Source organism: Malaclemys terrapin, chromosome 1 (assembly GCF_027887155.1).
Source record: "Malaclemys terrapin pileata isolate rMalTer1 chromosome 1, rMalTer1.hap1, whole genome shotgun sequence".
Lineage (NCBI taxonomy): Eukaryota > Metazoa > Chordata > Testudines > Emydidae > Malaclemys > Malaclemys terrapin.
In genome coordinates, this window is record NC_071505.1 from 139,029,301 (window position 1) to 139,053,929 (window position 24,629).

Consider the following 24,629-nt stretch of genomic DNA (forward strand, 5'->3'; position numbering starts at 1 on the left):
TTCCCGACTTGCCTTACTAGGGAGGCAAATGTAACCAAATGGAGACCTGAGTGCACTTCCTGGCTCAACTCTGGATCTGCTCACTACAGCCAAGTCACTTTACCTCTCTGGAACCTGGAGTGCAATGAAGTGGCTTGGGTACAAGAAAAAACAATCCCCAATCTTTGAGTGAATCATAACCAAACATATGTTTTGAACAGGGAAATAAATATTCACTTAACAGTGTTCTGGCTGAAATCACACAGGAATTTCTCATACTCAAGTTGCTAATTTGAGAAGGGCTGCCACCAGCTAGAATGGTCAGAACTTGAAACACATACTTTTAACAAAGATTCCCTATTTATACCTAATCTCCCTTTTCCAGAGTAGATGCAGACATCAACCAGTGATCTTACGCTAGACTCAGGTGGTCTGCATAGCTTGTATTTTCAAAACACAATCTCTGCCCATACAGAGCTTAGAAAATTTTACAGGAAAAAATAAACTGGTCAACACTGAGCTCACAGTCACCTTGTGCAGCCTTTCTCAAATTAGCAACACACAGTTGGGTCTCAGAACTACAACGCAATAATATCTGACATTGACTAACGGGAAGACAGAAAGTAATAGGAGTCAACAAATTATCTAATTGGCTGGCAGAGATGTGAAGCTCCTACCCCTTTCCATGTCCCTTCCAGCGAACCTCCATACATCCAAACACACATGTACTCAATGACAAAAATTGCCCAAATGTGGTTGACAGCAGACATGTGAAAAAGGGTAGAAAATTCAGTACCTCCATTTTTGCAATTATAAGTGAGGAAAAGACTGTTACAAACATTTGACATTATATATAGTTATACAGCAAAGAATTTGATAACTGCAGTACTGTATAAAAATAGCAACAGACAGCTCAGCAAAGCCAAGAAGCAGCAATTCTTTCCGAGTTTCTCTTTCCGTCTGGGATGTTTCCAGATATGAATCTCAGAGTTTCTATGTTTTTCCTCGTAACAGTGCAAGGGACTTCAACTCAACTACCTGCTTCTCACAGGCACACCTACGGGTGGTTGTACAAACACTGGAGCGTATTTCAGAAAGAGAGAAAGCTGCACATTCTTCACGGTAATTTTTCTGTACTAAAGAGCTGGGATGGAAAGACACACATTAATGTCAGTCATACCAATGACATGGCAAAATCATAAGTAGCTATTAACAGTGGGTCATTCTGGTGGGCAGGAGAGTTGTTAAAAAATTATATTCATTGGTGGTTATGAAAGTGGGGAATACGACATCTGGTGAGAATCATGTGGGGGGGGGGCAGAGCTTTAGTTTGTGTAAATTGTCATATTTCCACTGAAGTCAATGAAATGATGACAATTTGCATGAGCTGAGCATCTGCCCCATAGTGTGCGGAGCTACCAGTGCACCTGAAACTTGACCTGCTGCACCATTTTCTATTCCTGTTCTAGGATCCCAAAGAGCTCTACCAGGGCACCTCACTACTCACTAGAGAACTGAATAAGGCCGGTTGAATTTTTTTTCCCATCAAAGTTGTTTTTCAATGGTTTTTGTTTAAACATTTTTGTTTGTTTGTTTGCAAAACTCAACTGCTTTCTGCCAAAAACTTCTATCTTTCATTCAAAGAATGAAAGCCACACCCCCAAATTGTTACTCATCTAATTAGCTGTGAAAAACTGAAATTTTCTTCAGGAAAAAACATCATTCAGGTCTACTCCTAATTGATGGCTAATTGTGCACTGATTTTCAGATGTAGAGAAGTGGGGGTGAGCATGGCAGGTCACGAAACTCACATTTATTCATGAAAAGTCAAAATAAGTATCAGGAGGAGATGGGCTCTGAAGAAAGAGATTCTGTTTCATGCAAATACCTTTTACTAATAAAGAATGAAGAAATACAGAAATACAGAAACTAGAATGAAGTAGCAGAAGTCTATCTAAGTAGGTTTTCCATGTGTCTGTTTACTAAGATTAGGATTTTCTAAGGAAGTTAGGTGCCCATACACTGTTGAAATTCATGGGATTTGGAAATGTAACTCCTTTGAAAAATACAGACTAAGAAATCTGTTTTTTTCTGGATTTCAGGTTATATTACAAAAGACTCAACTCCACCCCACCCTACTGTCCTTTGCTGCCTATGGCACTGACTTGGAAGCAAGGAGATTAAGATCCTAACCCACATAGTCACACACATTACTGAGTTCAGTCCATTGGAACCTCTTTCTCCCATTTGTTTCATGCCAGCTTTATATAAATGTACAGGGAACTGAACAGGTTCACACTGTGGCTTACACATCAATGGAGAGAGCTGTGCTGTCCTCCCATAGCCAGGGCCCATCTGCTCCATTACGGGATAATCCAATCCAGTAAGAGGAATAATTCAGTTTTTTTAGGGAGACCTGGAGGAAAAAAAACGCAAAAGAAAGAAAAGGAAAAGATAAAAACAATCCATGTTTCATCCTCCTTCTCTGTCCTTTCCATAGCTGTACGGCTGTGAGGGAAGAGAATGTAAATCTTGTGCTGAGGCATCTACGGAGACTAGTTGTCTCATTATTATTACTATTTATTTGCAACATGGGCACAACTAGAGGACCCATTCAGGACTGGGGCTCTGTTATGCACAGAACAAGAACCAGATAGGGATGAAAACAAATATTGAAATATCAGAATGTCCCAAGAGATCAAAATCTTGTTGTCTAAACAGCTCTGTTATGCACATTTTACTGTTGCACAACAGTAAAAAGAAAATAATTGTGGTACACGGTCTGCTTGGAGTTATGGCAGGCTTACATTCAATATAAATGACCATCATAAATACTTTGTAACCTTTTGCTAAAACACATCAATTAAAAAAGCCAAAACAAAATGAGTGAAAACATTTGAAACTTAGAAGATATGTAAAATTTATTTGAAAAATTTGCATTTTTTTGGCTTAAAGAGATTTTTCCAAGGTAAAATCCCTTGCTTGCTTGTTCTTTAGATGATATAAAAAGCACTTGGAACAAGAGGGGTAATTATAGGTGGTAGCTTTTTCTTTTGCTGTAGTTGAAGTCCAATCCTATTTCTTCCCAAGAGAAAACAAGAAAAACTCTCAGACAGGGAGAAAGGAATGACTCGTAAAGATAAGGAGAGACATCTTCTTTCTCTCTGTGATTGCCACTTGCAGTTTAGTTCCTGGATAGATTTCTCAGGAATGTCACACAGTTCGCACAACTGTATTAGCCACTTTAAGATCTGGCAAAATGTTTCCAGGATCAGGCTAACTGGTTGTTTATTGTTTGTTTGTTCTGTTTGTTTGTCACAGCAGTGATGCAAGGGTAAACAACAGAAAACATTAGGTTTACATTCCAGGTCTTACTGAGGATTTAGCCAAACCCGATGAATGTGGTAATGTCATGTTTCAGAGTTGCAAACTGTATACCATCAGATTAGGCCTGAATAAAGACTGGGAGTAGTTGGGTCATTAGAAAACCTAAACTTAATTTCCCCAATACTAATTTCTCCCTACTGTTACTCATACCTTCTTGTCAACTGTCTGTAATGGGCCACTCTCTTATCACTTCAAAAGTTATTTTTCCTTCCTTGGTATCGTACTGTTAATTGATTTATCTCGTTAGACTGACCTCACATTTGGTAAAGCAACCCCCCATCCTTTCATCATAAGCGTGTGCACGGGGTGTGCCAGGTGCGCCCCAGCACACCCTAATGCCCTGAGCTCCGGCTGGGAAGGCTGATCCTTCCCTCTCCCCTCCTCAGCTGTTTGCCGGGCAGGCTCAAATCAACTGCTTCCTCCCTCCCTGCTCCGGCAGGGGCCAAGTGAGTCTCACAAAAAAAAAAAAAAAAAAAGCCTTAGGGTTAGGTGTGGGCGGGAGTGCGGGGTTATCAGCAGCAGCACAGGAGCCCCTGCTCACCTAGGGCCACCCCGCACCTCTTGGGCTGGTGGCCATGGCGTCCACGTGAATGGCTGCTCCCTGCCAGCCAGGCTCCACTCCGGCCACAGCAGACATCAGGTGACCCAAGGGAGCCCAGCTAGGCTAGGGCTGGGTGCAGTGGGAGAAGCTCCAGACACCGGCAGGAGCCATGCGGGGGTGGGGGAAGAGAAGCCCCAGACGGGGCTGGAGCCACGTGTGGGGGGAGGAGAAGCCCAGACCCTGGCAGGAGCTGCACTGGTGGGGCAGAGGGGAGAAGCCTGGACCCTGGCAGGGGCTGCACTGAGGGGGAGAGAGGAGAAGGGTCCTAGGGGGGCAGTCAGGGGACAAGGAGCAGGGAGGCTTAGATAGGGGAAGGGGTTCTGGGGGGCAGTTAAGGGCAGGGGTCCCAGGAGGTGGTAGTCAGGGGACAAGGAGCAGGGGGGGTTGGGAGTTCTTAGGGGGGCAGTCGGGGGCGGGAAGTAGGAGGGAGCGGATGGGGGCAGGATGGGGGTGGGGCTGGGAGCACACCCTAATGAAATTGGCTGTGCACGCCTATGCCTTTCATGTATTTATACCTGCTCCTGTATTTTTCACTTCATGCATCTGATGAAGTGGGTTCTAGCTCACGAAAGCTTAGGCCCAAATAAATTTGTTAGTTTCTAAGGTGCCACAAGGATTCCTCATTTTTTTGTGTGTGATGTCATGTGTTTGCCTTTTCTCCCCATTCTGGTCAGGACTTCTTGTAGATTCATGATATTAATGTAATGTTAAAGTTAGGAGTGTATTTTAATATTCCTGAGGATTGGAAGGAGAATAATAATAATAATTTATTATTAATTATTATTATTATTTCTTGCCACTTCCCTTATTTGGAGTCAGTGACTTTTATAGCCTTCTTCCAAAACTCATGATTGTATGCTTGATTTGTTGTGCAAATTGGTTTCTCTAAGGTCCGCTGATATCTGGTCCAGGTACTGAGTCTTTTGTCTCTCCCTTGGTTGTCTTCCATTCACAATCATTGCAAAAGCCATCCTACCAATATAACTCTCAGGTCTCTGCTGGATATGTCCATATCAACAGAGCCTTGCCTCTCTCAACTTGTCTTCAATTGGGGCAACTCACATTACGTCCTCACAACCTTATTTTGTCTCCTATCATGGAGTGTGCAACTATTTGATCATCTAACATGTTCAATTCTGTGGTGGAGAGCATACTGATTTCCTTTCTTGTGGTTGGTCAGGTATCTGTTTTGTACATTAGAATGGGTTAATTACACTTATATACACTCTACCTTCTAACTTTATTGGCATCTTTTTGCCACAGAGAACTGGGGTCAGCAACCATCATTTGTAACAAGCAGCTTTGATACGATGCTGGGCATCACTCAGGATAGCACCAATGTCAGCAAACATTGATCCCAGGTATTTAAATTCTTTCACTCTTCTGAACTCTCTGCCTGTGATATCCTTTCTAGTGGTCCTCCTCCCTCAGTTATCAAAGCCTCAGTCTTACCAGCATTCACTCTAAATCCCACCCGCTCAAAACTGTGTTGTCACTGTTCACTGTTACACACTGGTAAAGGCCAATGTATCCTGGAAATTCTTTGCTGTAGCCCCATTTAGTTTGGGCTATGGTACTCACGCCTAGATAAGACAGCCATAGCCTTCTGGCAGACCTCTTTACCACAAACTTCACCAAACTAATTCTCTTGGAACACAATCATATGCCTTCTCCAAGTCCACAAAGACAATACCCAGATGCTGTCTTTTTTCCTCTGTACTTCTCCATGAGGTTTTGTAGAGGAAATATGGCATCAATTATACTCCATAAATCAATAGTCACCCTTTCAAATTTCAACTCTTCCATGCAGACCATTTTCAATAATTCCTCCCATAGTTTCATAGCATATAAAGTCAGTTTAATTAGGTGATAATTAGCACATAGTGTAATATTTCCTGTACATTTAAAAATGGGAACCAGAAAGCTTTAACACCATGCATTCAGCATTTTCTCTTTCTTAAGAATATCATTAAACAGACTTGTAAAATACTTTACACTTTCCTTTCCCAATGTCTTCAACATATCCATATGTACTTCATATGGCCCAGGTCCTTTCTCTCCTTTTTTACTTCCCTAAGTGCATCAACAAACTCTTCCTCCTGCTACTCTGAAATCTATCAGCTTTCATTTTCTTAATTCCTCCCTTGAGTTCTCCTCATTCATCACTGTCTCAAAATAATCACTCCAGACTATATTGATTGATTGCCTATTTATTTGGAATATAAGCAAACTCATTCACATTCCTCATCTTTTCTCTATTGTCTTAGTGAGTTTGTAGATGGTCTTTTCTCCCTCACATCCTCCTCACTGGCCACATTTTTAGCTGTCACAACGCTTCTTTTAGCCTTCTTTTTTTTTGCCTCCATACACACCATCTTATCAATGCTCAACCCACTGGCCTGCCATTTTTTAAGGGTTACCTTTTCCTTCTCAACTGATTCTTTAACTTGAGGATTCCACATCCACATTTCCCTTTTTACCCTTTTGGCACTAGTTTCGTCACTCCTAGGACTTCATGTACTGTTTCAGCAACATTAACTTTACTTTGTACCAGTTATCCTCCAGCCATTCTTCTATATAGTCAGGAAGACTACATATTACTTCTTGCTTAAAGATATTTCCGAGGTCTCTGCATTCTAAAATCTATAAGAGGAAGTCTGTGCTGGTTCACAATGCATTCACCAGGTTTTATCTTACACTTGATTATTTATCTATCACTTCTTGATAAAAAGAAATCAATTTAGGACTTGTGTCCTCCACTGGCATAAGTTATGAGGTGGCTTTCCCTCTTTTGAAATTGTGTGTCTGCAATCACTACATCTCATCCCAGTATTTGTTTCCCCTTCAGAGTTTCTGGTTGCAATGCCGTGCCGCCCGTGGACTGTTTCATATACAGCCTTTGCAGTTCCAACATGTGCATTTAGACCTGCTCTGACAATTATCTCCTCATTAGGTGGTATGTTTTCAATAAGGCAAAACTCCTCTTTTACCTTTTGATCATCTCCTAACTGTGGTGCATACCCACTTACTATATGGACAGTTACCTCTTCCCAATAATTTAACACTCATCAGTTAGTCTGACCTTCTGGTAACCTCTATCATGAGCCTCTGCATGGTTTAAACCAGAATTGTTTCAAATCATTCTGGTAGTTTTTTCCCCATAAACATTTGTGTACTATACCCAAGTAAACTATAACTAGTATCCTGACAAACCTGCATGTGTAATTTGGGATATATAAGAGGTTATATAAAAAGTAAAATAGACTCTACCAGCTCCTCCTTGCTGTCTATCTTCAGCAGTCTGGAGCCCAGGGAAGAGCAATACTCTTTACATTCAAACCAAGTTTTTATTTTAGTAGAGAAGTAGTAACAGTCCTCTCCATTTTGCATCCATTCGTCCTTTGAACAGATTCTGCATTTGTTTCCTTCAAAAGAAAACAAATAGATTGGTCAGATTTCTGTGTTCCTGTATGTAATGAAATTGAAGATTGGCATCTTCTGACTAACAAATCATTCCGAAACCTACAGGGACCATTACTGGCTGCTGACACTCCACTGTCTGATTGCACAGTGTGCAGTCATTTTGCTGCTGACGAGCTCATTTCCCTTTCAACCATAAAGACCTTTTTTTTTTAACTTGTTTTGTTTTGTGGTACTGTAAATGTGAAGGAGGAAAGAGGATGACAGTCCGTGTTGCATGGCTCAGATCTTTGTCAATTCCTAGTTTAAATCTCTACTAGAATCCATGCAAATATGTCCGGCACAGCAAGTACAAGGTAACTGAATCAATAGAAAGTATCTAGTGGCATAAAATGTCATGCAGGTAACAGAGAGCCCTGAGTGGTTGTGTGCTGCCCTCTAAGAGGATTCTGTTTACATCCAAGCACATGGTACAGGGCAAGGGAATTCTATTCAGTTTATTTTGCCAAATCTCATTGAAAACCCCATGTCATGTCATAGCGCCTGAAAATGAAACACTGTGGGTAGATGATATTGTGGGCTATTACCAATTATTGTGACTGACATTCATAAAGCAATTTCCATACAAAGGACCAAAAGTGTTCCACAATATGCATATTAGGAGATTGCTTAAAGAAACACTGAAATACACAAATTGGTAAACTGTGTAGTCCCACTGCCTTCAATGAGCACTGGATTGGGCACCAGTTCCCTAATAACACACACCCTATCATGGCTATAACAGTGAACATAAAACTATTTGCACCAAACTCATTTTCCTTATGACTATAAATCCAGTATTTAAATTGTGGTCTCTGGACATGAACAGCTGGGGTATTAATTCCACTTATGCCCCTCAGTTTTCTTGTTCATTTGGCAACAGATAGCACAGAACTAGGGCCTGGTTTGTGGAAGTGCTGAGCACACACACTCCCATTCATTTCAATGTTCATTTGGGTGCTCAGCCCATCTGAATATAAGCCTCAATTACCATGCCAATTGCTTCTACATTGCATTGAATCCTCTGTTCAGAGGTGGATTAATAATAGTCATCGCATAATGTATTCAACACGTTTTGAAATATTTAAAAAAAATTGCCCCTATCCCCTGTCTTCACTTGTAATGTATTTTAAGTGGTTTGTGAGTTGTTAGGCTGCATCTTTGCAGAACAGGGCAAAAGGAACACTTGGATAGACAGTTGCTAATATGGACAAGGATAAAAGGGTTCTACTGTAATTAAACTAATTAAATGAGGTGTAAAAAACATCAAAATGAATGGCTATATAGCTCTTTGTTTAGAAAGCATATTCATCTGGGACCTGACTTAAAGCGTATTGAAATAATTGAAAAGATTTCAGTGGACTTTATCAGACACATAGATGAATACAATTAGTTGGGGAAGAATCAACATGGCTTTTGTAAAGGCAAATCATGCCTCACCAATCTACTAGAATTCTTTGAGGAGGTCAACAAACACCTGGACAAGGGTGATCCAGTGGGTATAGTGTATTTGTACTTTCAGAAAGCCTTGACAAAATCCTTCACCAAAGGCTCTTAAGCAAAGTAAGCAGTCATGGGATAAGAGGGAATGTCCTCTCATGGGTAAATAACTGGTTACAAGACAAGAAACAAAGGATAGGAATAAATGGCCAATTTTAAGAATGGAGATAGGTAAAGATGATGTCCCCCAGGGGTCTGTACTGGGACCAGTGCTGGTCAACATATTCATAAATGATCTGGAAAAAGTGATTAACAGTGAGGTGGCAAAATTTACACACAATACAAAATTACTCAGTCCAAACAGACTGTGAGGAGTTACAAAGAGATCTCACAAAACTGTGTGACTGAGCAACAAAATAGCAGATGAAATTCAGCATTGATAAATGCAAAGTAATGCATATTGGAAAACATAATCCCAATTATACATAGAAAATCTATTACTTGCGTCTGATGAAGTGGGCATTCACCCACGAAAGCTTATGCTCCAATACTTCTGTTAGTCTTAAAGGTGCCACAGGACCCTCTGTTGCTTTTTATAGAAAATGATAGGCTCTAATTTAGCTGTAATCACTCAAAAAAGAGATCTTGGAGTCACTGTGGATAGTTCTCTGAAAACATCTGCTCAATGTACAGTGGCAATCACAAAAGATAACAGAATGTTAGGAACCATTAGGAAAGGGATATTTAATAAGACAGTAAATATCATAATGCCACTATATAAATCCATCTAGGTAGGTCCATCAATTGCTATTAATCTAGTTTGTCAGGGATGCAACTCCATCCTACCCTCTGACAGCCAGAAGCTGGGAGTGAACAACAGGGCATGGAGCACTCAATAATTGCCCTCTTTTGTTCATTCCCTCAGAAGCACCTAACATTGGCAACTGTCAGAAGACAAATTACTGGGCTAGATGGACCATTGATCTGATCCATTATGGCCATTCTTATATTCTTATGACTCAGGGTCTGGCTCCAGGTGTATAATCAGTGTAGGGGATTCTGCTCACAGTTTATTTCAGTCTGAAGTCACATACAAGGAACACACAGTAGTTGCCATTAGAAAGCCATAGACTGGTACCTTTTGTCTGTAAGGACTGCAAAGACTTAGAAAGCTCTGCATTCTTGGCCTGGAGATCTTCCTTTTCCTGAGAGGTTTTCTCCTGAATTTCTTGTAGCTTCTGGGTGAGGTTTTCCAGAATTTCCTGCTGGTGAGTGAGATTTTCCAGAATTTCCTGCTGCTGGGTGAACTTTTCCTGCCATCTGTTTGCTTGATGGGAAATGAAAACAGTTAAATTCACAATAGTATACTACACCAAAAAGTGTCTTTCAAAACTAAACTATGGTTTACAATATAGAGGCACAATTTTAAAAATTCCTTTAAATGTTGCATAGAGCCAGGGCTGGTACAAGACAGCTGTGAAGCTATGGGTGTGGCCCAGGGACCACTTGTTGCCAACCAGCAGAGGGCACAGGGTTGAATACACTTTTACAGGGATTCCCTGGGTTAGACATCTGCATAACTATTAATCAAAGGGTGACATGTGAGGTCTCTACGAAGAGCCAGTAGCCCACTGGTCATCATGATCATTGCAAAATATATGCATCGATTATATTTAAGACATTATGTAGCTACATTGATAATTATGTTGTTAAGGTCTTGGAGTTACGGCAGCTCACCAGGAGGCAACATACCTTAGAAATGTTCCTTTCAGGGAGGAAGTAATAGACACCTATCTCCCTGTATGGTCATTTGTGTATTGCAAACCTCACAATGGATGCCTATTTACATATTGAGAGACTGTGAAATCTACAAGAGAAAATCTACAGGAAGACAAACAGCAGTGGGGTGTCCGGTTCATGAATAAAACCAAAAGATTGTTCTGCTAAATCTTGGTGGGCAAGGGGATGCACTGAATCCTTCGCTCAGGAGGCAATTTGGCAGTGTGCTTGTCTCATGAAAGGAGGGTCACTGCCAGCCTGGCTACAAGGATTTTGGGTGAGCAATATTCTACAAGTCTTGAGACTAGCATGTCAATAAAGTCTAGGCATTTGAAAGTGTGTTATGATTGTTATTTTATATGTAACCATTTGTTTCCAGTATTTCTACTTGCTACAACTTGAATCTTTGTGCTTTGTTAAAGACTTTTATTTGATTTCACTATACACATATCTAAGTTCTGCGTGCTAAGCAGAGCAGTGATCTGAGGAGAAACTGGTGAGCTGGGGTGTACTGCTTCTTTGGAAGCAACAAATCAGTGAATACTTAGTGTCCAGTGGACCAGGGGCTAGACACTCCAGAGAGACACTTTGAGGGTTTGAGGGTACCTACTGCTAACCTGAAGAGTGAAGCCTAGAGGGGAGTGTTTGTGTTGCCCACGGCTGGTGGAGTTGGGAGCTGACCTATGATAGGCAAATACAAGGCTTCCTCCCACCAAGGACAGGTGGTTGCATCCGAAGAAAGCCCACGAAAGCTTATGCTCAAATAAATTTGTTAGTCTCTAAGGTGCCACAAGTACTCCTGTCTTTTTGCGGATACAGACTAACACGGCTGCTACTCTGAAAGGTGGTAGCTAAGTGTCTCACAACCCTGGGTACTCCCAGGAAACATCAAAATGTGGTTGGACCTCAGTCTCCCCCTCCCAATCAGCAGGAAGGATGATTCAGTTGAGGGGTAGGGGAGTGTTTCCAGAACTACCATGTGTTTTTGAAGAAGTAGTTAGGAGAATAGTGGATCGAGGTTTCCTGTAAAACAGAAGCAGGGGGAAAGCTGCAAGGTGGTCATTGTTAAAGAGAGAGCTATCCTGATCCTCTGGGCGCCCAATTTACCTTTACAAGATTCTCACTCAGCATGAAGCTTCTTGCAAATCACACCATGCAACAATGAAGCATGAGCAATGACTATCAAACAGTATTTCCCTGTCGCTGGTGAGACAGGACTCTAACTGTAGGTTTGGCAGTTTTGGCTGAACTCTCCCTGCATACATTTATTGTGGTGAAAACTGCAAAACTAACAAATCTGGAAACCAAAATTCATTTTATATGAATAGACCAGTGAGTTACTTGCAGTGACACCACCATAAATGAGCCTTGGCTTTGTCTTAGAAGGGCCACCTGTGGGGTGACTGTAGAGCTCAGTTTCTGTGACTGATGGAGGAGATATGTTGAAGATTGGGGATGTAAATGGAGGAGGCAAGTTGAAGAGCAGGGCTGTGGAGGAGCATGGGACAATATGCTGTGACATAGGAGTGGTGGCTGGGAGTGAGGCTCTAGGAAAACAAAGATTGGATGGTGAGCAGAGGGAAATATGTGAGGGAAATGGAATTGTAAGAACTATGGAGCGAAGTGTTAGAGGAGCACGGTGGAGACATTGGCCTGGAGCTGGGAGACGATCTTGTGCAGGAGAGGAAAAGGGAGAAGCTCTCCACTCTGGGAAGTTTCTCATCCGTGGTTTGTCAGAGGATCTCTGTTCTGACAAGAGTTCTTCAGAATGTGACTTAGACCCAAAGACCATTTGTTGTTCATCAGAGCAGAGACTCCCCTTTCACAAACCACAGGGGTTCAGCAGAAAAGAGACCTGGTCCATCCCACTAGTGCCTTCCAGGCCCTACCCAGCTCAACTACCATTTGTGGCCAAGACTCTCCACATGTGATTCTGACACCCCCCGCCTACTCATGTGTCCATTCACCCACATGCCCTCTCTCCTCAGCCTCTCACCCCACTTATTTCCCTGTGCAGCTGCTCTGCTGTTTACCAAAGGAACAATGGGTGACTGGGGATGCTGGGGAGGGAAGGGGTGTGAGTGGGAAGGTGGGGCTTCTGGGCATATGTGCTGGGATCTGGGTGGGCGAGATCAGAGGGGTGTGTTGGGGATGGAAGCAATAAGAGTGACCTCCATTTCATGTGAATCATACACAGACAGCCCCATTTAAACCATGTTCCTGTTCTATGTCTAACCCCATCTGTGTGAAACACCATTTACACAAAAAACATTTTATATTCAAGAAACAGATTATATTGATGTTGCTACATACATTTTTACATTTTAGAGTTTAACTATCTTGCCTATATCTGAGTTATAGTGAAACTGAGTAAATGACAAAGCGGCGAACAGCAGAGGCTAACAGCGGGAGTTTGCCTGGGAGCTGTCCGAGAGGAGGTACGCTAAGTACTGCATTAGGGGGGCTGTGTTGGTGAGTATCTGAGTGTCTGCTGCTGGGACAGTTGGTCAGTTTGACCGTGTGCTTGATTGCTTGCTTGTTTGTTTGAAAAGTGTGAATTGGGAGTGCTTTGTTCCAGGTGGGCCTTGAGTGGGCCTGACTGGTATATAAGGGCAGTCAGCAGCGAACCAGCTGAGCGGCGAACAGCAGAGGCTAACAGCGGGAGTTTGCCTGGGAGCTGTCCGAGAGGAGGTACGCTAAGTGCTGCATTAGGGGGGCTGTGTTGGTGAGTATCTGAGTGTCTGCTGCTGGGACAGTTCGTCAGTTTGACCGTGTGCTTGATTGCTTGCTTGTTTGTTTGAAAAGTGTGAATTGGGAGTGCTTTGTTCCAGGTGGGCCTTGAGTGGGCCTGACTGGTATATAAGGGCAGTCAGCAGCGAACCAGCTGAGCGGCGAACAGCAGAGGCTAACAGCGGGAGTTTGCCTGGGAGCTGTCCGAGAGGAGGTACGCTAAGTGCTGCATTAGGGGGGCTGTGTTGGTGGGCCTTGAGTGGGCCTGACTGGTATATAAGGGCAGTCAGCAGCGAACCAGCTGAGCGGCGAACAGCAGAGGCTAACAGCGGGAGTTTGCCTGGGAGCTCGCGTGGGGAGAGTGCACTGAGGCTTTCATCTGCAGGTTTCTCCGAGTAGTTCCTGCAACAGTTGAGGAAGCTCCTAAGAGGACGGTGATATGGAAGGTGAGCGATCAGCTGTTGTAACCTGCACAGGTTGTGCCATGTTTGTCTTTCTTCCACAGGACAGAAGTGACTTTGTCTGTACAAAGTGCAAGCTGGTCTCCATATTGGAGGAGAAGGTTCGAGGGCTGGAGAAACAAGTATCGACTCTGCGTTGCATAAGGGAAAATGAAGATTTCCTGGACAGACGTCAGGAGATGCTTCTTCGGCCACAATGTTCTGAAGATTCAGAGCAGGCGCAGCAGGGACAGAAGGATTGTGAGGAGGTTTGGCAGCATGTGACCTCCAGAAGAAGAAAGAGGAGCGTCCATGCACCAGCAATGGAGATACAGGTGAGCAATCGTTTCCATGTTCTCTCTACAGGTGCTAATGCGGAGAGTGGACTAGATGGCCCATCTGAGGGAAGGGAGCAGAAGGAGACTCCACCGATGGGAAGGCAGAAGATGCACTGTCCTAGGGATGGGGGTTCCACGACCACCACTCCCAAGAGGAGGAGGAGGGTGGTGGTGGTCGGGGACTCCCTCCTCAGGGGGACTGAGTCATCTATCTGCCGCCCTGACCGGGAAAACTGAGAGGTCTGCTGCTTGCCAGGAGCTAGGATACACGATGTGACGGAGAGACTGCCGAAACTCATCAAGCCCTCGGATCGCTACCCCTTCCTGCTTCTCCACGTGGGCACCAATGATACTGCCAAGAATGACCTTGAGCGGATCACTGCAGACTACGTGGCTCTGGGAAGAAGGATAAAGGAGTTTGAGGCGCAAGTGGTGTTCTCGTCCATCCTCCCTGTGCAAGGAAAAGGCCGGGGTAGAGACCGTCGAATCGTGGAAGTCAACGAATGGCTACGCAGGTGGTGTCGGAGAAAAGGCTTTGGATTCTTCGACCATGGGATGGTGTTCCAAGAAGAAGGAGTGCTAGGCAGAGACGGGCTCCACCTAAGGAAGAGAGGGAAGAGCATCTTCGCCAGCAGGCTGGCTAACCTAGTGAGGAGGGCTTTAAACTAGGTTCACCGGGAGAAGGAGACCAAAACCCTGAGGTAAGTGGGGAAATGGGATCCTGGGAGGAAGCACAAGCAGGAGAGCGCAAGAGGGGAGGACTCCTGTCTCATGCTGAGAAAGAGGGACGATCGATGAGTTATCTTAAGTGCCTATACACAAATGCAAGAAGCCTGGGAAACAAGCAGGGAGAACTGGAAGTCCTGGCACAGTCAGGGAACTATGATGTGATTGGAATAACAGAGGCTTGGTGGGATAACTCACATGACTGGAGTACTGTCATGGATGGATATAAACTGTTCAGGAAGGACAGGCAGGGCAGAAAAGGTGGGGGAGTTGCGTTGTATGTAAGAGAGGAGTATGACTGCTCAGAGCTCCGGTATGATACTGCAGAAAAACCTGAGAGTCTCTGGATAAAGTTGAGAAGTGGGAGCAACAAGGGTGATGTCGTGGTTGGAGTCTGCTATAGACCACCAGACCAGGGGGATGAGGTGAACGAGGCTTTCTTCTGGCAACTAGCAGAAGTTGCTAGATCGCAGGCCCTGGTTCTCATGGGAGACTTTAATCACCCTGATATCTGCTGGGAGAGCAATACAGCGGTGCACAGGCAATCCAGGAAATTTTTGGAAAGCGTAGGGGACAATTTCCTGGTGCAAGTGCTGGAGGAACCAACTAGGGGCAAAGCTTTTCTTGACCTGCTGCTCACAAACAGGGAAGAACTAGTAGGGGAAGCAAAAGTGGATGGGAACCTGGGAGGCAGTGACCATGAGATGGTCGAGTTCAGGATCCTGACACAAGGAAGAAAGGAGAGCAGCAGAATATGGACCCTGGACTTCAGAAAAGCAGACTTTGACTCCCTCAGGGAACAGATGGGCAGGATCCCCTGGGAGAATAACATGAAGGGCAAAGGGGTCCAGGAGAGCTGGCTGTATTTTAAAGAATCCTTATTGAGGTTGCAGGAACAAACCATCCCGATGTGTAGAAAGAATAGTAAATATGGCAGGCGACCAGCTTGGCTAAACAGTGAAATCCTTGCTGATCTTAAACGCAAAAAAGAGGCTTATAAGAAGTGGAAGATTGGACAAATGACCAGGGAGGAGTATAAAAATATTGCTCAGGCGTGCAGGAGTGAAATCAGGAAGGCCAAATCAACTTGGAGTTGCAGTTAGCAAGAGATGTTAAGAGTAACAAGAAGGGTTTCTTCAGGTATGTTAGCAACAAGAAGAAAATCAAGGAAAGTGTGATTGAGGGAGGCAACCTAGTGACCGAGGATGTGGAAAAAGCTAATGTACTCAATGATTTTTTTGCCTCTGTCTTCACGCACAAGGTCAGCTCCCAGATTGCTGCACTGGGCAGTACAGCATGGGGAGAAGGTGACCAGCCCTCTGTGGAGAAAGAAGTGGTTCGGGACTATTTAGAAAAACTGGACGTGCACAAGTCCATGGGGCCGGATGCGCTGCATCCGAGGGTGCTAAAGGAGTTGGCGGGTGAGATTGCACAGCCATTAGCCATTATTTTTGAAAACTCATGGCGATCGGGGGAGGTCCCGGATGACTGGAAAAAGGCTAATGTAGTGCCCATCTTTAAAAAAGGGAAGAAGGAGGATCCGGGGAACTACACGCCAGTCAGCCTCACCTCAGTCCCTGGAAAAATTATGGAGCAGGTCCTCAAGGAATCAATTATGAAACATTTAGAGGAGAGGAAAGTGATCAGGAACAGTCAGCATGGATTCACGAAGGGGAAGTCGTGCCTGACTAACCTAATTGCCTTCTATGATGAGATAACTGGCTCTGTGGATGAGGGGAAAGCAGTGGATGTGTTATTTCTTGACTTTAGCAAAGCTTTTGATACTGTCTCCCACAGTATTCTTGCCACCAAGTTAAAGAAGTATGGGCTGGATGAATGGACTGTAAGGTGGATAGAAAGCTGGCTAGATCGTCGGGCTCAACGGGTAGTGATCAATGGCTCCATGTCTAGTTGGCAGCTGGTTTCAAGCGGAATGCCCCAAGGGTCGGTCCTGGGGCCGGTTTTGTTTAATATCTTTATTAATGATCTGGAGGATGGTGTGGACTGCACTCTCAGCAAGTTTGCAGATGACACTAAACTAGGAGGCGTGGTAGATACACTAGAGGGTAAGGATCGGATACAGAGGGACCTAGACAAATTAGAGGATTGGGCAGAAAAAAACCTGATGAGGTTCAACAAGGACAAGTGCAGAGTCCTGCACTTAGGACGGAAGAATCCCATGCACTGCTACAGACTAGGGACCGAATGGCTAGGTAGCAGTTCTGCTGAAAAGGACCTAGGGGTCACAGTGGACGAGAAGCTGGATATGAGTCAACAGTGTGCTCTTGTTGCCAAGAAGGCTAACGGCATTTTGGGCTGTATAAGTAGGGGCATTGCCAGCAGATCGAGGAACGTGATCGTTCCCCTTTATTCGACATTGGTGAGGCCTCATCTGGAATACTGTGTCCAGTTTTGGGCCCCACACTACAAGAAGGATGTGGAAAAATTGGAAAGAGTCCAACGGAGGGCAACAAAAATTATTAGGGGGCTGGAGCACATGACTTATGAGGAGAGGCTGAGAGAACTGGGATTGTTTAGTCTCCAGAAGAGAAGAATGAGGGGGGATTTGATAGCAGCCTTCAACTACCTGAAGGGGGGTTCCAAAGAGGATGGAGCTCGGCTGTTCTCAGTGGTGGCAGATGACAGAACAAGGAGCAATGGTCTGAAGTTGCGGTGGGGGAGGTCCAGGTTGGATATCAGGAAAAACTATTTCACTAGGAGGGTGGTGAAACACTGGAATGCGTTACCTAGGGAGGTGGTGGAGTCTCCTTCCTTGGAGGTTTTTAAGTCCCGGCTTGACAAAGCCCTGGCTGGGATGATTTAGCTGGGAATTGGTCCTGCTTTGAGCAGGGGGTTGGACTAGATGACCTCTTGAGGTCCCTTCCAACTCTGATATTCTATGATTCTATGATTCTATGATTCTAAGTAGTGACAGGAAAACATGGGCAAATTTAAAAGGAATTATCTAGATTTTTAAAGAATTTCATGGATATTTCATTGAAAATGCAAAGAACATTAAATAGACTCTTAAAGAGATATTGACCCATATTTGGAGACTTAAATTAATCATTTAAGAGTGAAGCTAAGGGATTTAATCCCGCTTTAAGTGGAAATGCAATCAAAACCTTAACTGTGCTAAATTAGCGCTCAGGCTTCCACTTTGAATGATTCCTGTACAGTGTTGCAATGGTTCAGATCACTTCTGAAGCCCTGATCCTGCACAGGGCTCTGTGTAGGGGGATCCTGGAGACTCTTTGAGCTCATTGCAGGATTGTAGCCTTAGTGCCTTCGTTGGATGTACTCACCCTCAGCACCCAGGATCCCGAGCGTTACCAGCAGCACCAGGCAGAAGATCCCAAGAGTCAGTGCAATGAGCTGCCACCGAGGAGATGGAGTGTCTGAAAGAAAGGAGACAGGGCCAAGCCAGGCAGTGAAAACAGTGTCTTGTCTCTGAGAGTGGACATTACCAGACTGATCCAGAAGAAAGTTTAATGTCCCTGTGAGAATCAGGATCCAGACACCGCAAGAGGAGAGAGAACAGCGGGTCTCAACCACAAATAATAAGCAATTCAATCAACTGGTTGGATACAATGTTACTGTGTATACAAATATGTCAAGTAAGGTCTTTTATTGAAAGCTTGTAATGTTCTGAACTTGATGGTCATTATGAGACGTGTACGCAGCCTGTGATTATGAATTTATGTATTTGTGTAGAATATAAAACTGTGCTCCTAATCTGTGCTGCAACATTCAGCTCTGCCACACAACAGGGAGGTGGTCAGCCTGGCAGGGAGGGGCTGCCTCCACAACCAGAAGAGACTAGCTCCATGCACCTGGCTTTGTTCAACCTGGAAAAAGAAACATGATGGGCCATTAGAATTAATGGGAAAACATTAAGGCAACCTGGCTAGAATTTCCCCACCCTAAATCCACATGCCAGGAGAAAATAAAAAGAAAAAAGTCTTAAAAGGGGGGCTTGAAACCAAAGCTTTTATCTAGAAAATGAGGGCCAGCATTTAGGTGTGGTACTGTTCAGGAAAGGCTGGATCCCCTCTCTGACAGGGAGCATGCTGGGAAACTGCACAAAGGCACTAGGGTGACTTGCATTACAAAGTGGAATTTGTTTAGTATAGAAGTGTAAAAGCTGAAGCTGCGTCTTTTTGTTTATTTTCTGTGTAACTTGTATGGTTTTGCCTCCCTTTCTATTTTTGTCTTTGAGTCTGATTTTTCTGTTAAATAAACCTTTTGTTCATTTTCCCCCAGGCAGGTCTCTGTTGTGAAAACTGGGTAGAGTGTATGTGCCAAAGTGAACTGATAACTGGAGGCAGGTTTCACTTCTTCAGGGGTGATGAACAAGAAGGGAAAAGTCTAAGTGCCTGGGAGTTAAGAACTCAGGGTAGATGAATTTGGGGAAATTTGGTACCAGAACGGCTGGTGAGGTCACCCTGCAAGGAGTAACTAGGCTGGTGGAAGCCAAGGGGAGACCTTCATGTTTGTAGGCTGGCTACTGGTGTCAGGACTCTGAGCCATAGCAGCTTGCATTAAGGCAGCCAAATATATAAGGAAGGATGAGAGTAACCCCTTTCTGGTCTGGGTGATCCCCAAAATGTCACAGTCCACCTCCTATAATGGACAATTATAGAATAACCTGCCCATACAGGAAGCTTCATCCTAACCCCAGACTGTTGGTGGTTGACTTCTGCCTTGTTACACGAGGGGATTTATAGAGAAAAAAAAGAAAACAAGTTAATCCAGACCAGTAATAGCTGATTGGATGATTGCTCAGCCCAGCAGCCAATGAGAGTGACTGGAGAAGACTCCTATTAGCTTCCAGGTCTGTGACCTTCCCTGACCGTGCATGATTATTTCTTGCATTTGGCATTCAAGGCAGTGATCAGGTCTCAGTAACTTGCCATTGGCAGAAACACCAGAGTACAATAAATTAAATTTTCTGAATTCTGACATATAATATCAAGGAAAGTTATTGGAGGAAGAGGTATGAGGAAGAGGTATGACTCTGGATTGTAAAATAGCAATATGCACAGTGTTAGCAGCTTGTTATGTATAATACCTTTGCTTTTGGTCTTCTCCACTGTTTGTCTCCTTTGCTGTTGAGCAGATGTGTGAAATTTCAGTTCTGTGTAGGTCACTTCCTGCTCACTCATTTCTGGTGGAATATAAGATATAATGTTTAAACTAATTTAGTGGATGGAGGAGACTGATGAGAATACTAGGGCTATTGATTAATCCCAGATAACTCACATGATTAACTCAAAAAAATTAATCAGGATTTTAAAAATTATTTGTGATTAATCACAGTTTAATTGCACTATTAAATAATAGAATACCAATTGAAGATTATTAAATATTTTTACATGTTTTTCTACATTTTCAAATATATTTATTTCAACTACAACACAGAATACAAAGTGTACAGTGCTCACTTTATATTATTATTTTGATTACAAATATTTGCACTGTAAAAATGATAATCAAAAGAAATAGTATTTTTCAATTCATCTAATACAAGTACTGTAGTGCAGTCTCTTTATTGTGAAAGTGCAATTTACAAATGTAGATTTTTTTTTGTTACATAACTACACTAAAAAACAAAACAATGTAAAATGTAGATCCTACAAGTCCACTCAGACATACTTCTTCAGCCAAAACAAACAAGCTTGTTTACATTTACAGGAGATAATGCTGCCCGCTTTTTATTTACATTGTCACCTGAAATTGAGAACAGGTGTTTGTATGGCACTTTTGTAGCCAGCACTGCAAAGGTATTTACATGCCAGATATGTTAAACATTCGTATGCCCCTTCATGCTTTGGCCACCATTCCAGAGGACACTATTCCATGCTGATGATGCTCGTTACAAAATAATGCATTAATTAAATTTGTGACTGAACTCCTTGGAGGAGAAGTGTATGTCTCTTGCTGTTTTACCTGCATTCTGCCATATATTTCATGTTATAGCGGTCTTGGATGATGACCCAGCACATGTTCTTTGTTTTAAGAACACTTTCACTGCAGATTTGACAAAAGGCAAAGAATGTACCAATGTGAAATTTCTAAAGATAGCTACAGCACTCAACTCAAGGTTTAAGAATCTGAAGTGCCTTCCAAAATCTGAGAGGTACAAGATGGGGAGCATGCTTCCAGAAGTCTTCAAAGAGTAACATTCCGATGAGAAAACTACAGGACACGAAACACCAAAAAAGAAAATCAACCTTCTGCTGGTGGCATCTGACTATGATGATGAAAATGAACATGCCTCAGTCTGCACTGCTTTGGATCATTATTGAGCAGAACCCATCATCAATATGGACGCATATCCTCTGGAATGGTGGTTGAACCATGAAGGGACATATTTACATGCCAGATGTGCTAAAGATTCATATCTTGTGACACCAACTATAACAGTGCCATGTGAACACCTGTTCTCACTTGACATTATAAACAAGAAGGGAGCAGCATTATTTCCTGAAAATGTAAACAAACTTGTTTGTCTGAGTTACTGGTTGAAAAATAATTAGGACTAATTAGACTTGCAGGGTTTTTTTCTACATAATTCTACATTTGTAAGTTCAACTTTTATGATAAGGAGATTGCACTACAGTACTTTTATTAGGTGAATTGAAAAATACTATTTCTTGTACTTTTTACAGTGCAAATATTTGTAATAGAAAATAAATATAAAGTGAGCACTGTACACTTTATATTCTGTGGTTGTAATTGAAATCAATATATTTGAAACTGTGGAAAACATCCAAAAATATTTAAATCAATTGTATTCTATTTTGTTTAACAGTGTGATTAATCGCACAATTAATTTTTGTATCGCTTGATAGCCCTAGAGATTACAGATCAATGGGCCTGAGTTATACCAGGTTCATTCTAGTGTAACTCCAGTGACATTTATGGAATTTCACCAGCATCAAACTGGTGCAGTGAAATAGGAAGTGGACTCCATGTATTCACTGGCAGAACAAACAAATATTGAGACCTATTTCATGTTACAATTGACTGGATGACTGAAACCAAGGAGAGTATTGGAATGAAGAAAAATCACATACATCTTTTTAAATATCTGACCTCTATTTATAGGTTATGGGACAAAAACCAAGCTGATTGTCAATGTATATCAGTAACTGAAGCAAAATAACTAAACAAAGATGGCAAACTATAAATTAGAAGTTGGAAGTTTAACAAAAACAAACATTAGAACATTAAGAGATTGTAAATTAAGGCTATACTTATTTTTTTAAAATGATGCAGAGTATGTAATACAAAATTGAGCTACCATACTCTGAACAACCTTAAGTATAGTTTTGTTCTGACGGATTAGTGTGGAAAAAGGACATGGTCTCTCTCAAGAAAGTTTCCTGTGCACAGTATGAGTCATATCCACTGACTTTAGTAACTAAAACAATGGTTTCTATATTTTACACCTGAAGCTCAGTGGGGTTTAGTCCTGCAGTTCACAGGCTTAAGTTCTTTTCTGAATAGGAGGTACCATTTTTGAAGTACTTTCATGACATAGGAACCTATGGTCTATTGGGAAAAAAAAAAATCAATGGGACTAAGTCCCATAGGCACTTTTGAAATTTTTTGCCTAAGGGCCCTAATGAATTCAAACTATCATAATGCTGTGATATGAAGGAAAGCTAAAAACATATCATCCCAACCCTATTCCTGGATAACACTCTAATTAAAAAAATGCAGGAATGAAAATAAAATAAATAAATAAGTAAGCAAGCCTTGCATCACACCTCAAAGGCCAGAAAATCTCAAGGAATAGCAGAAAAACTAGGAGAGAAAATTAGAATTCAAGACATTCCACTGAAAGTGTTCTCAACTGAGTGTCAATGCGTCCATATCTAGGCTTATTAACATAAACATCTCAGGTGATCTCAGTTGTGAGTGTGTTGCATAGAGACCAGTTTATTTGACTCAATTTCACTTTTTTGGGTCCTGCCCATATTTCTCATCCCCCTAAATCCTGAGGTATCATTTCTCAGACTTCTCTATGGTTCCAAATGCCTTCCAATACAGTATCATCTAGAGATTTTATTAACATTTTTCTTACGCTCTCTTCCAAAACATTTCATCAGATGTTATATAAATGAGGGTTGGCATTCATTCACAGTTAACACCTGACTGGCCACCTAGCTCTGGATTCAATATACAGTTGTTTATTGTTAGAAATTAATATAAACCAAAAAATAAGGCTAAGTTGCTACCTTGTTTCTTCAGACAGGACCAGATGCTTTGTTAATACTGAGATATCTGCCATAAAGTTGGTACCCTCCTTTTTGGCAATCTTGCAGATTTGGTGAATATGGTAAAAAGAACATTCAGTTACAAATGCAGAACCATAAGATACATGGATTGACCAACATCATACATCCCAAACACACATGTTTTGCTGCTTAGACTAAACTTTACCAGAAGGGGGAAAGAACAATACACAAGTTAGAGATGTCTAAAATCCTTTTAAATAAAGATAATGGGTAGGATTTTCAAAAGTGCCCAACTGACTCAGGAGTGTAAGTGCCTGCAATGGTGCACCACCCTGGAGCAAGTCCTCTTGTGGCTGTGCTCGGATCTCCAGGATTGCTGCTGTCCGATCTCCCTTAGTGCCTGCAATCATTTTCTATGACTTGAGTACTTCAAACAGGTACTCCTTAGTGGGGTCTCTTTATTAACCTTTCGCACACTGTACAAAACCTCTTCTTTAGCCCCTTGAACTCAGCCTTTCATTTAGAACTGGGTACTCATTCAGACAAGTTCTGATATGGGTCAGCAGCAGTCCTCATTCAGCTTCTCACCAGCTGGCCCCTTTTTACTCTGTCCTTTCACCTATTGGCTTGGAGAGGTCAACAAGCAGCAGTCCTCCTCCTGCTAGAGTTTCCCTTTTATGAGGGAGGAAGAAGCATATATGTGGCCCTCCTTCCCAGGACTCATCCTGGTTGGCTGGGAGAGAGGGGAGCTTTGCCCCACACTACACTACAAGGCTCCTGGGCCCTTAAAGGAACAGTAGCATGGATTCCCCCAAACACTAACTATTCCCCCGAGACTGCTTCCCCACTCCCAGTATCTGCCTATGTCTCTTCCTAGGCCCAGTCCCATTGATTTTCAACATGAATTATGCTCCTAAGTCACTTAAGGCCAGATTTTTAGGCACATTTAGGCTCCTAAATCTCATTGATTTCAATCTGGTTCTTAGGTACTTTTGAAAATGTCACCCATTAACACTCACTTCCTAATTTAGACAGAAGAGGGAAATCTTACAGCAGTTACAATCCCTAACAATGAAAGATGAAAATACTTAGACATGATACCTGTGGAGGTGTCCTCTGGTCAGTGAGCAGGAGTCTGGGAATAGAACTTGAGGAGGTGTACCCATCCACTCCTGTATCAAATCCTCTGAGGAGTCAGAGAGAGGCAGAAACTGTTTGTCCTGCTATAAGAGGGTCAGCATGAATGAGAGAGGAAAATTATTTGCTCTGTGATGTTCTGACTGAAACTGCACAGGAAGTTCTCGCTCTGCTACTTCGACGGATGTTGCACCTACACAATGCGCTCAGACAAAAGGGTCTTTCATCTTTATGGATGACTAGGACTCAGGCATTAACTATAGAGATTGGTTTGGACATTTACATACATTAATTACTGCGTGAAGCAACTGTGACTAAGAAACAAATGCTCAGCCTGTGTCCAAGCACTTTTAAAAGCCTGGTCTTA

At 42.7% G+C, this 24,629-nt stretch overlaps 1 protein-coding gene across 1 annotated transcript; it reads right to left on the reverse strand.

Annotated features, from left to right (window-relative positions):
• Positions 1–232: 232 nt before the first annotated feature.
• On the reverse strand, positions 233–24,278 carry LOC128843683 (C-type lectin domain family 1 member A-like). The gene is made up of 7 exons (XM_054040721.1): positions 24,227–24,278; positions 19,951–20,046; positions 18,185–18,277; positions 10,005–10,193; positions 7,238–7,392; positions 2,289–2,395; positions 233–1,123 (listed from the first exon to the last, which is right to left on the reverse strand). The coding sequence occupies exons 2-7, from the start codon at positions 20,042–20,044 to the stop codon at positions 973–975; spliced, it is 789 nt and encodes a 262-aa protein (XP_053896696.1). The 5' UTR covers positions 20,045–20,046; positions 24,227–24,278; the 3' UTR covers positions 233–972.
• Between the last annotated feature and the right edge of the window lie 351 nt (positions 24,279–24,629).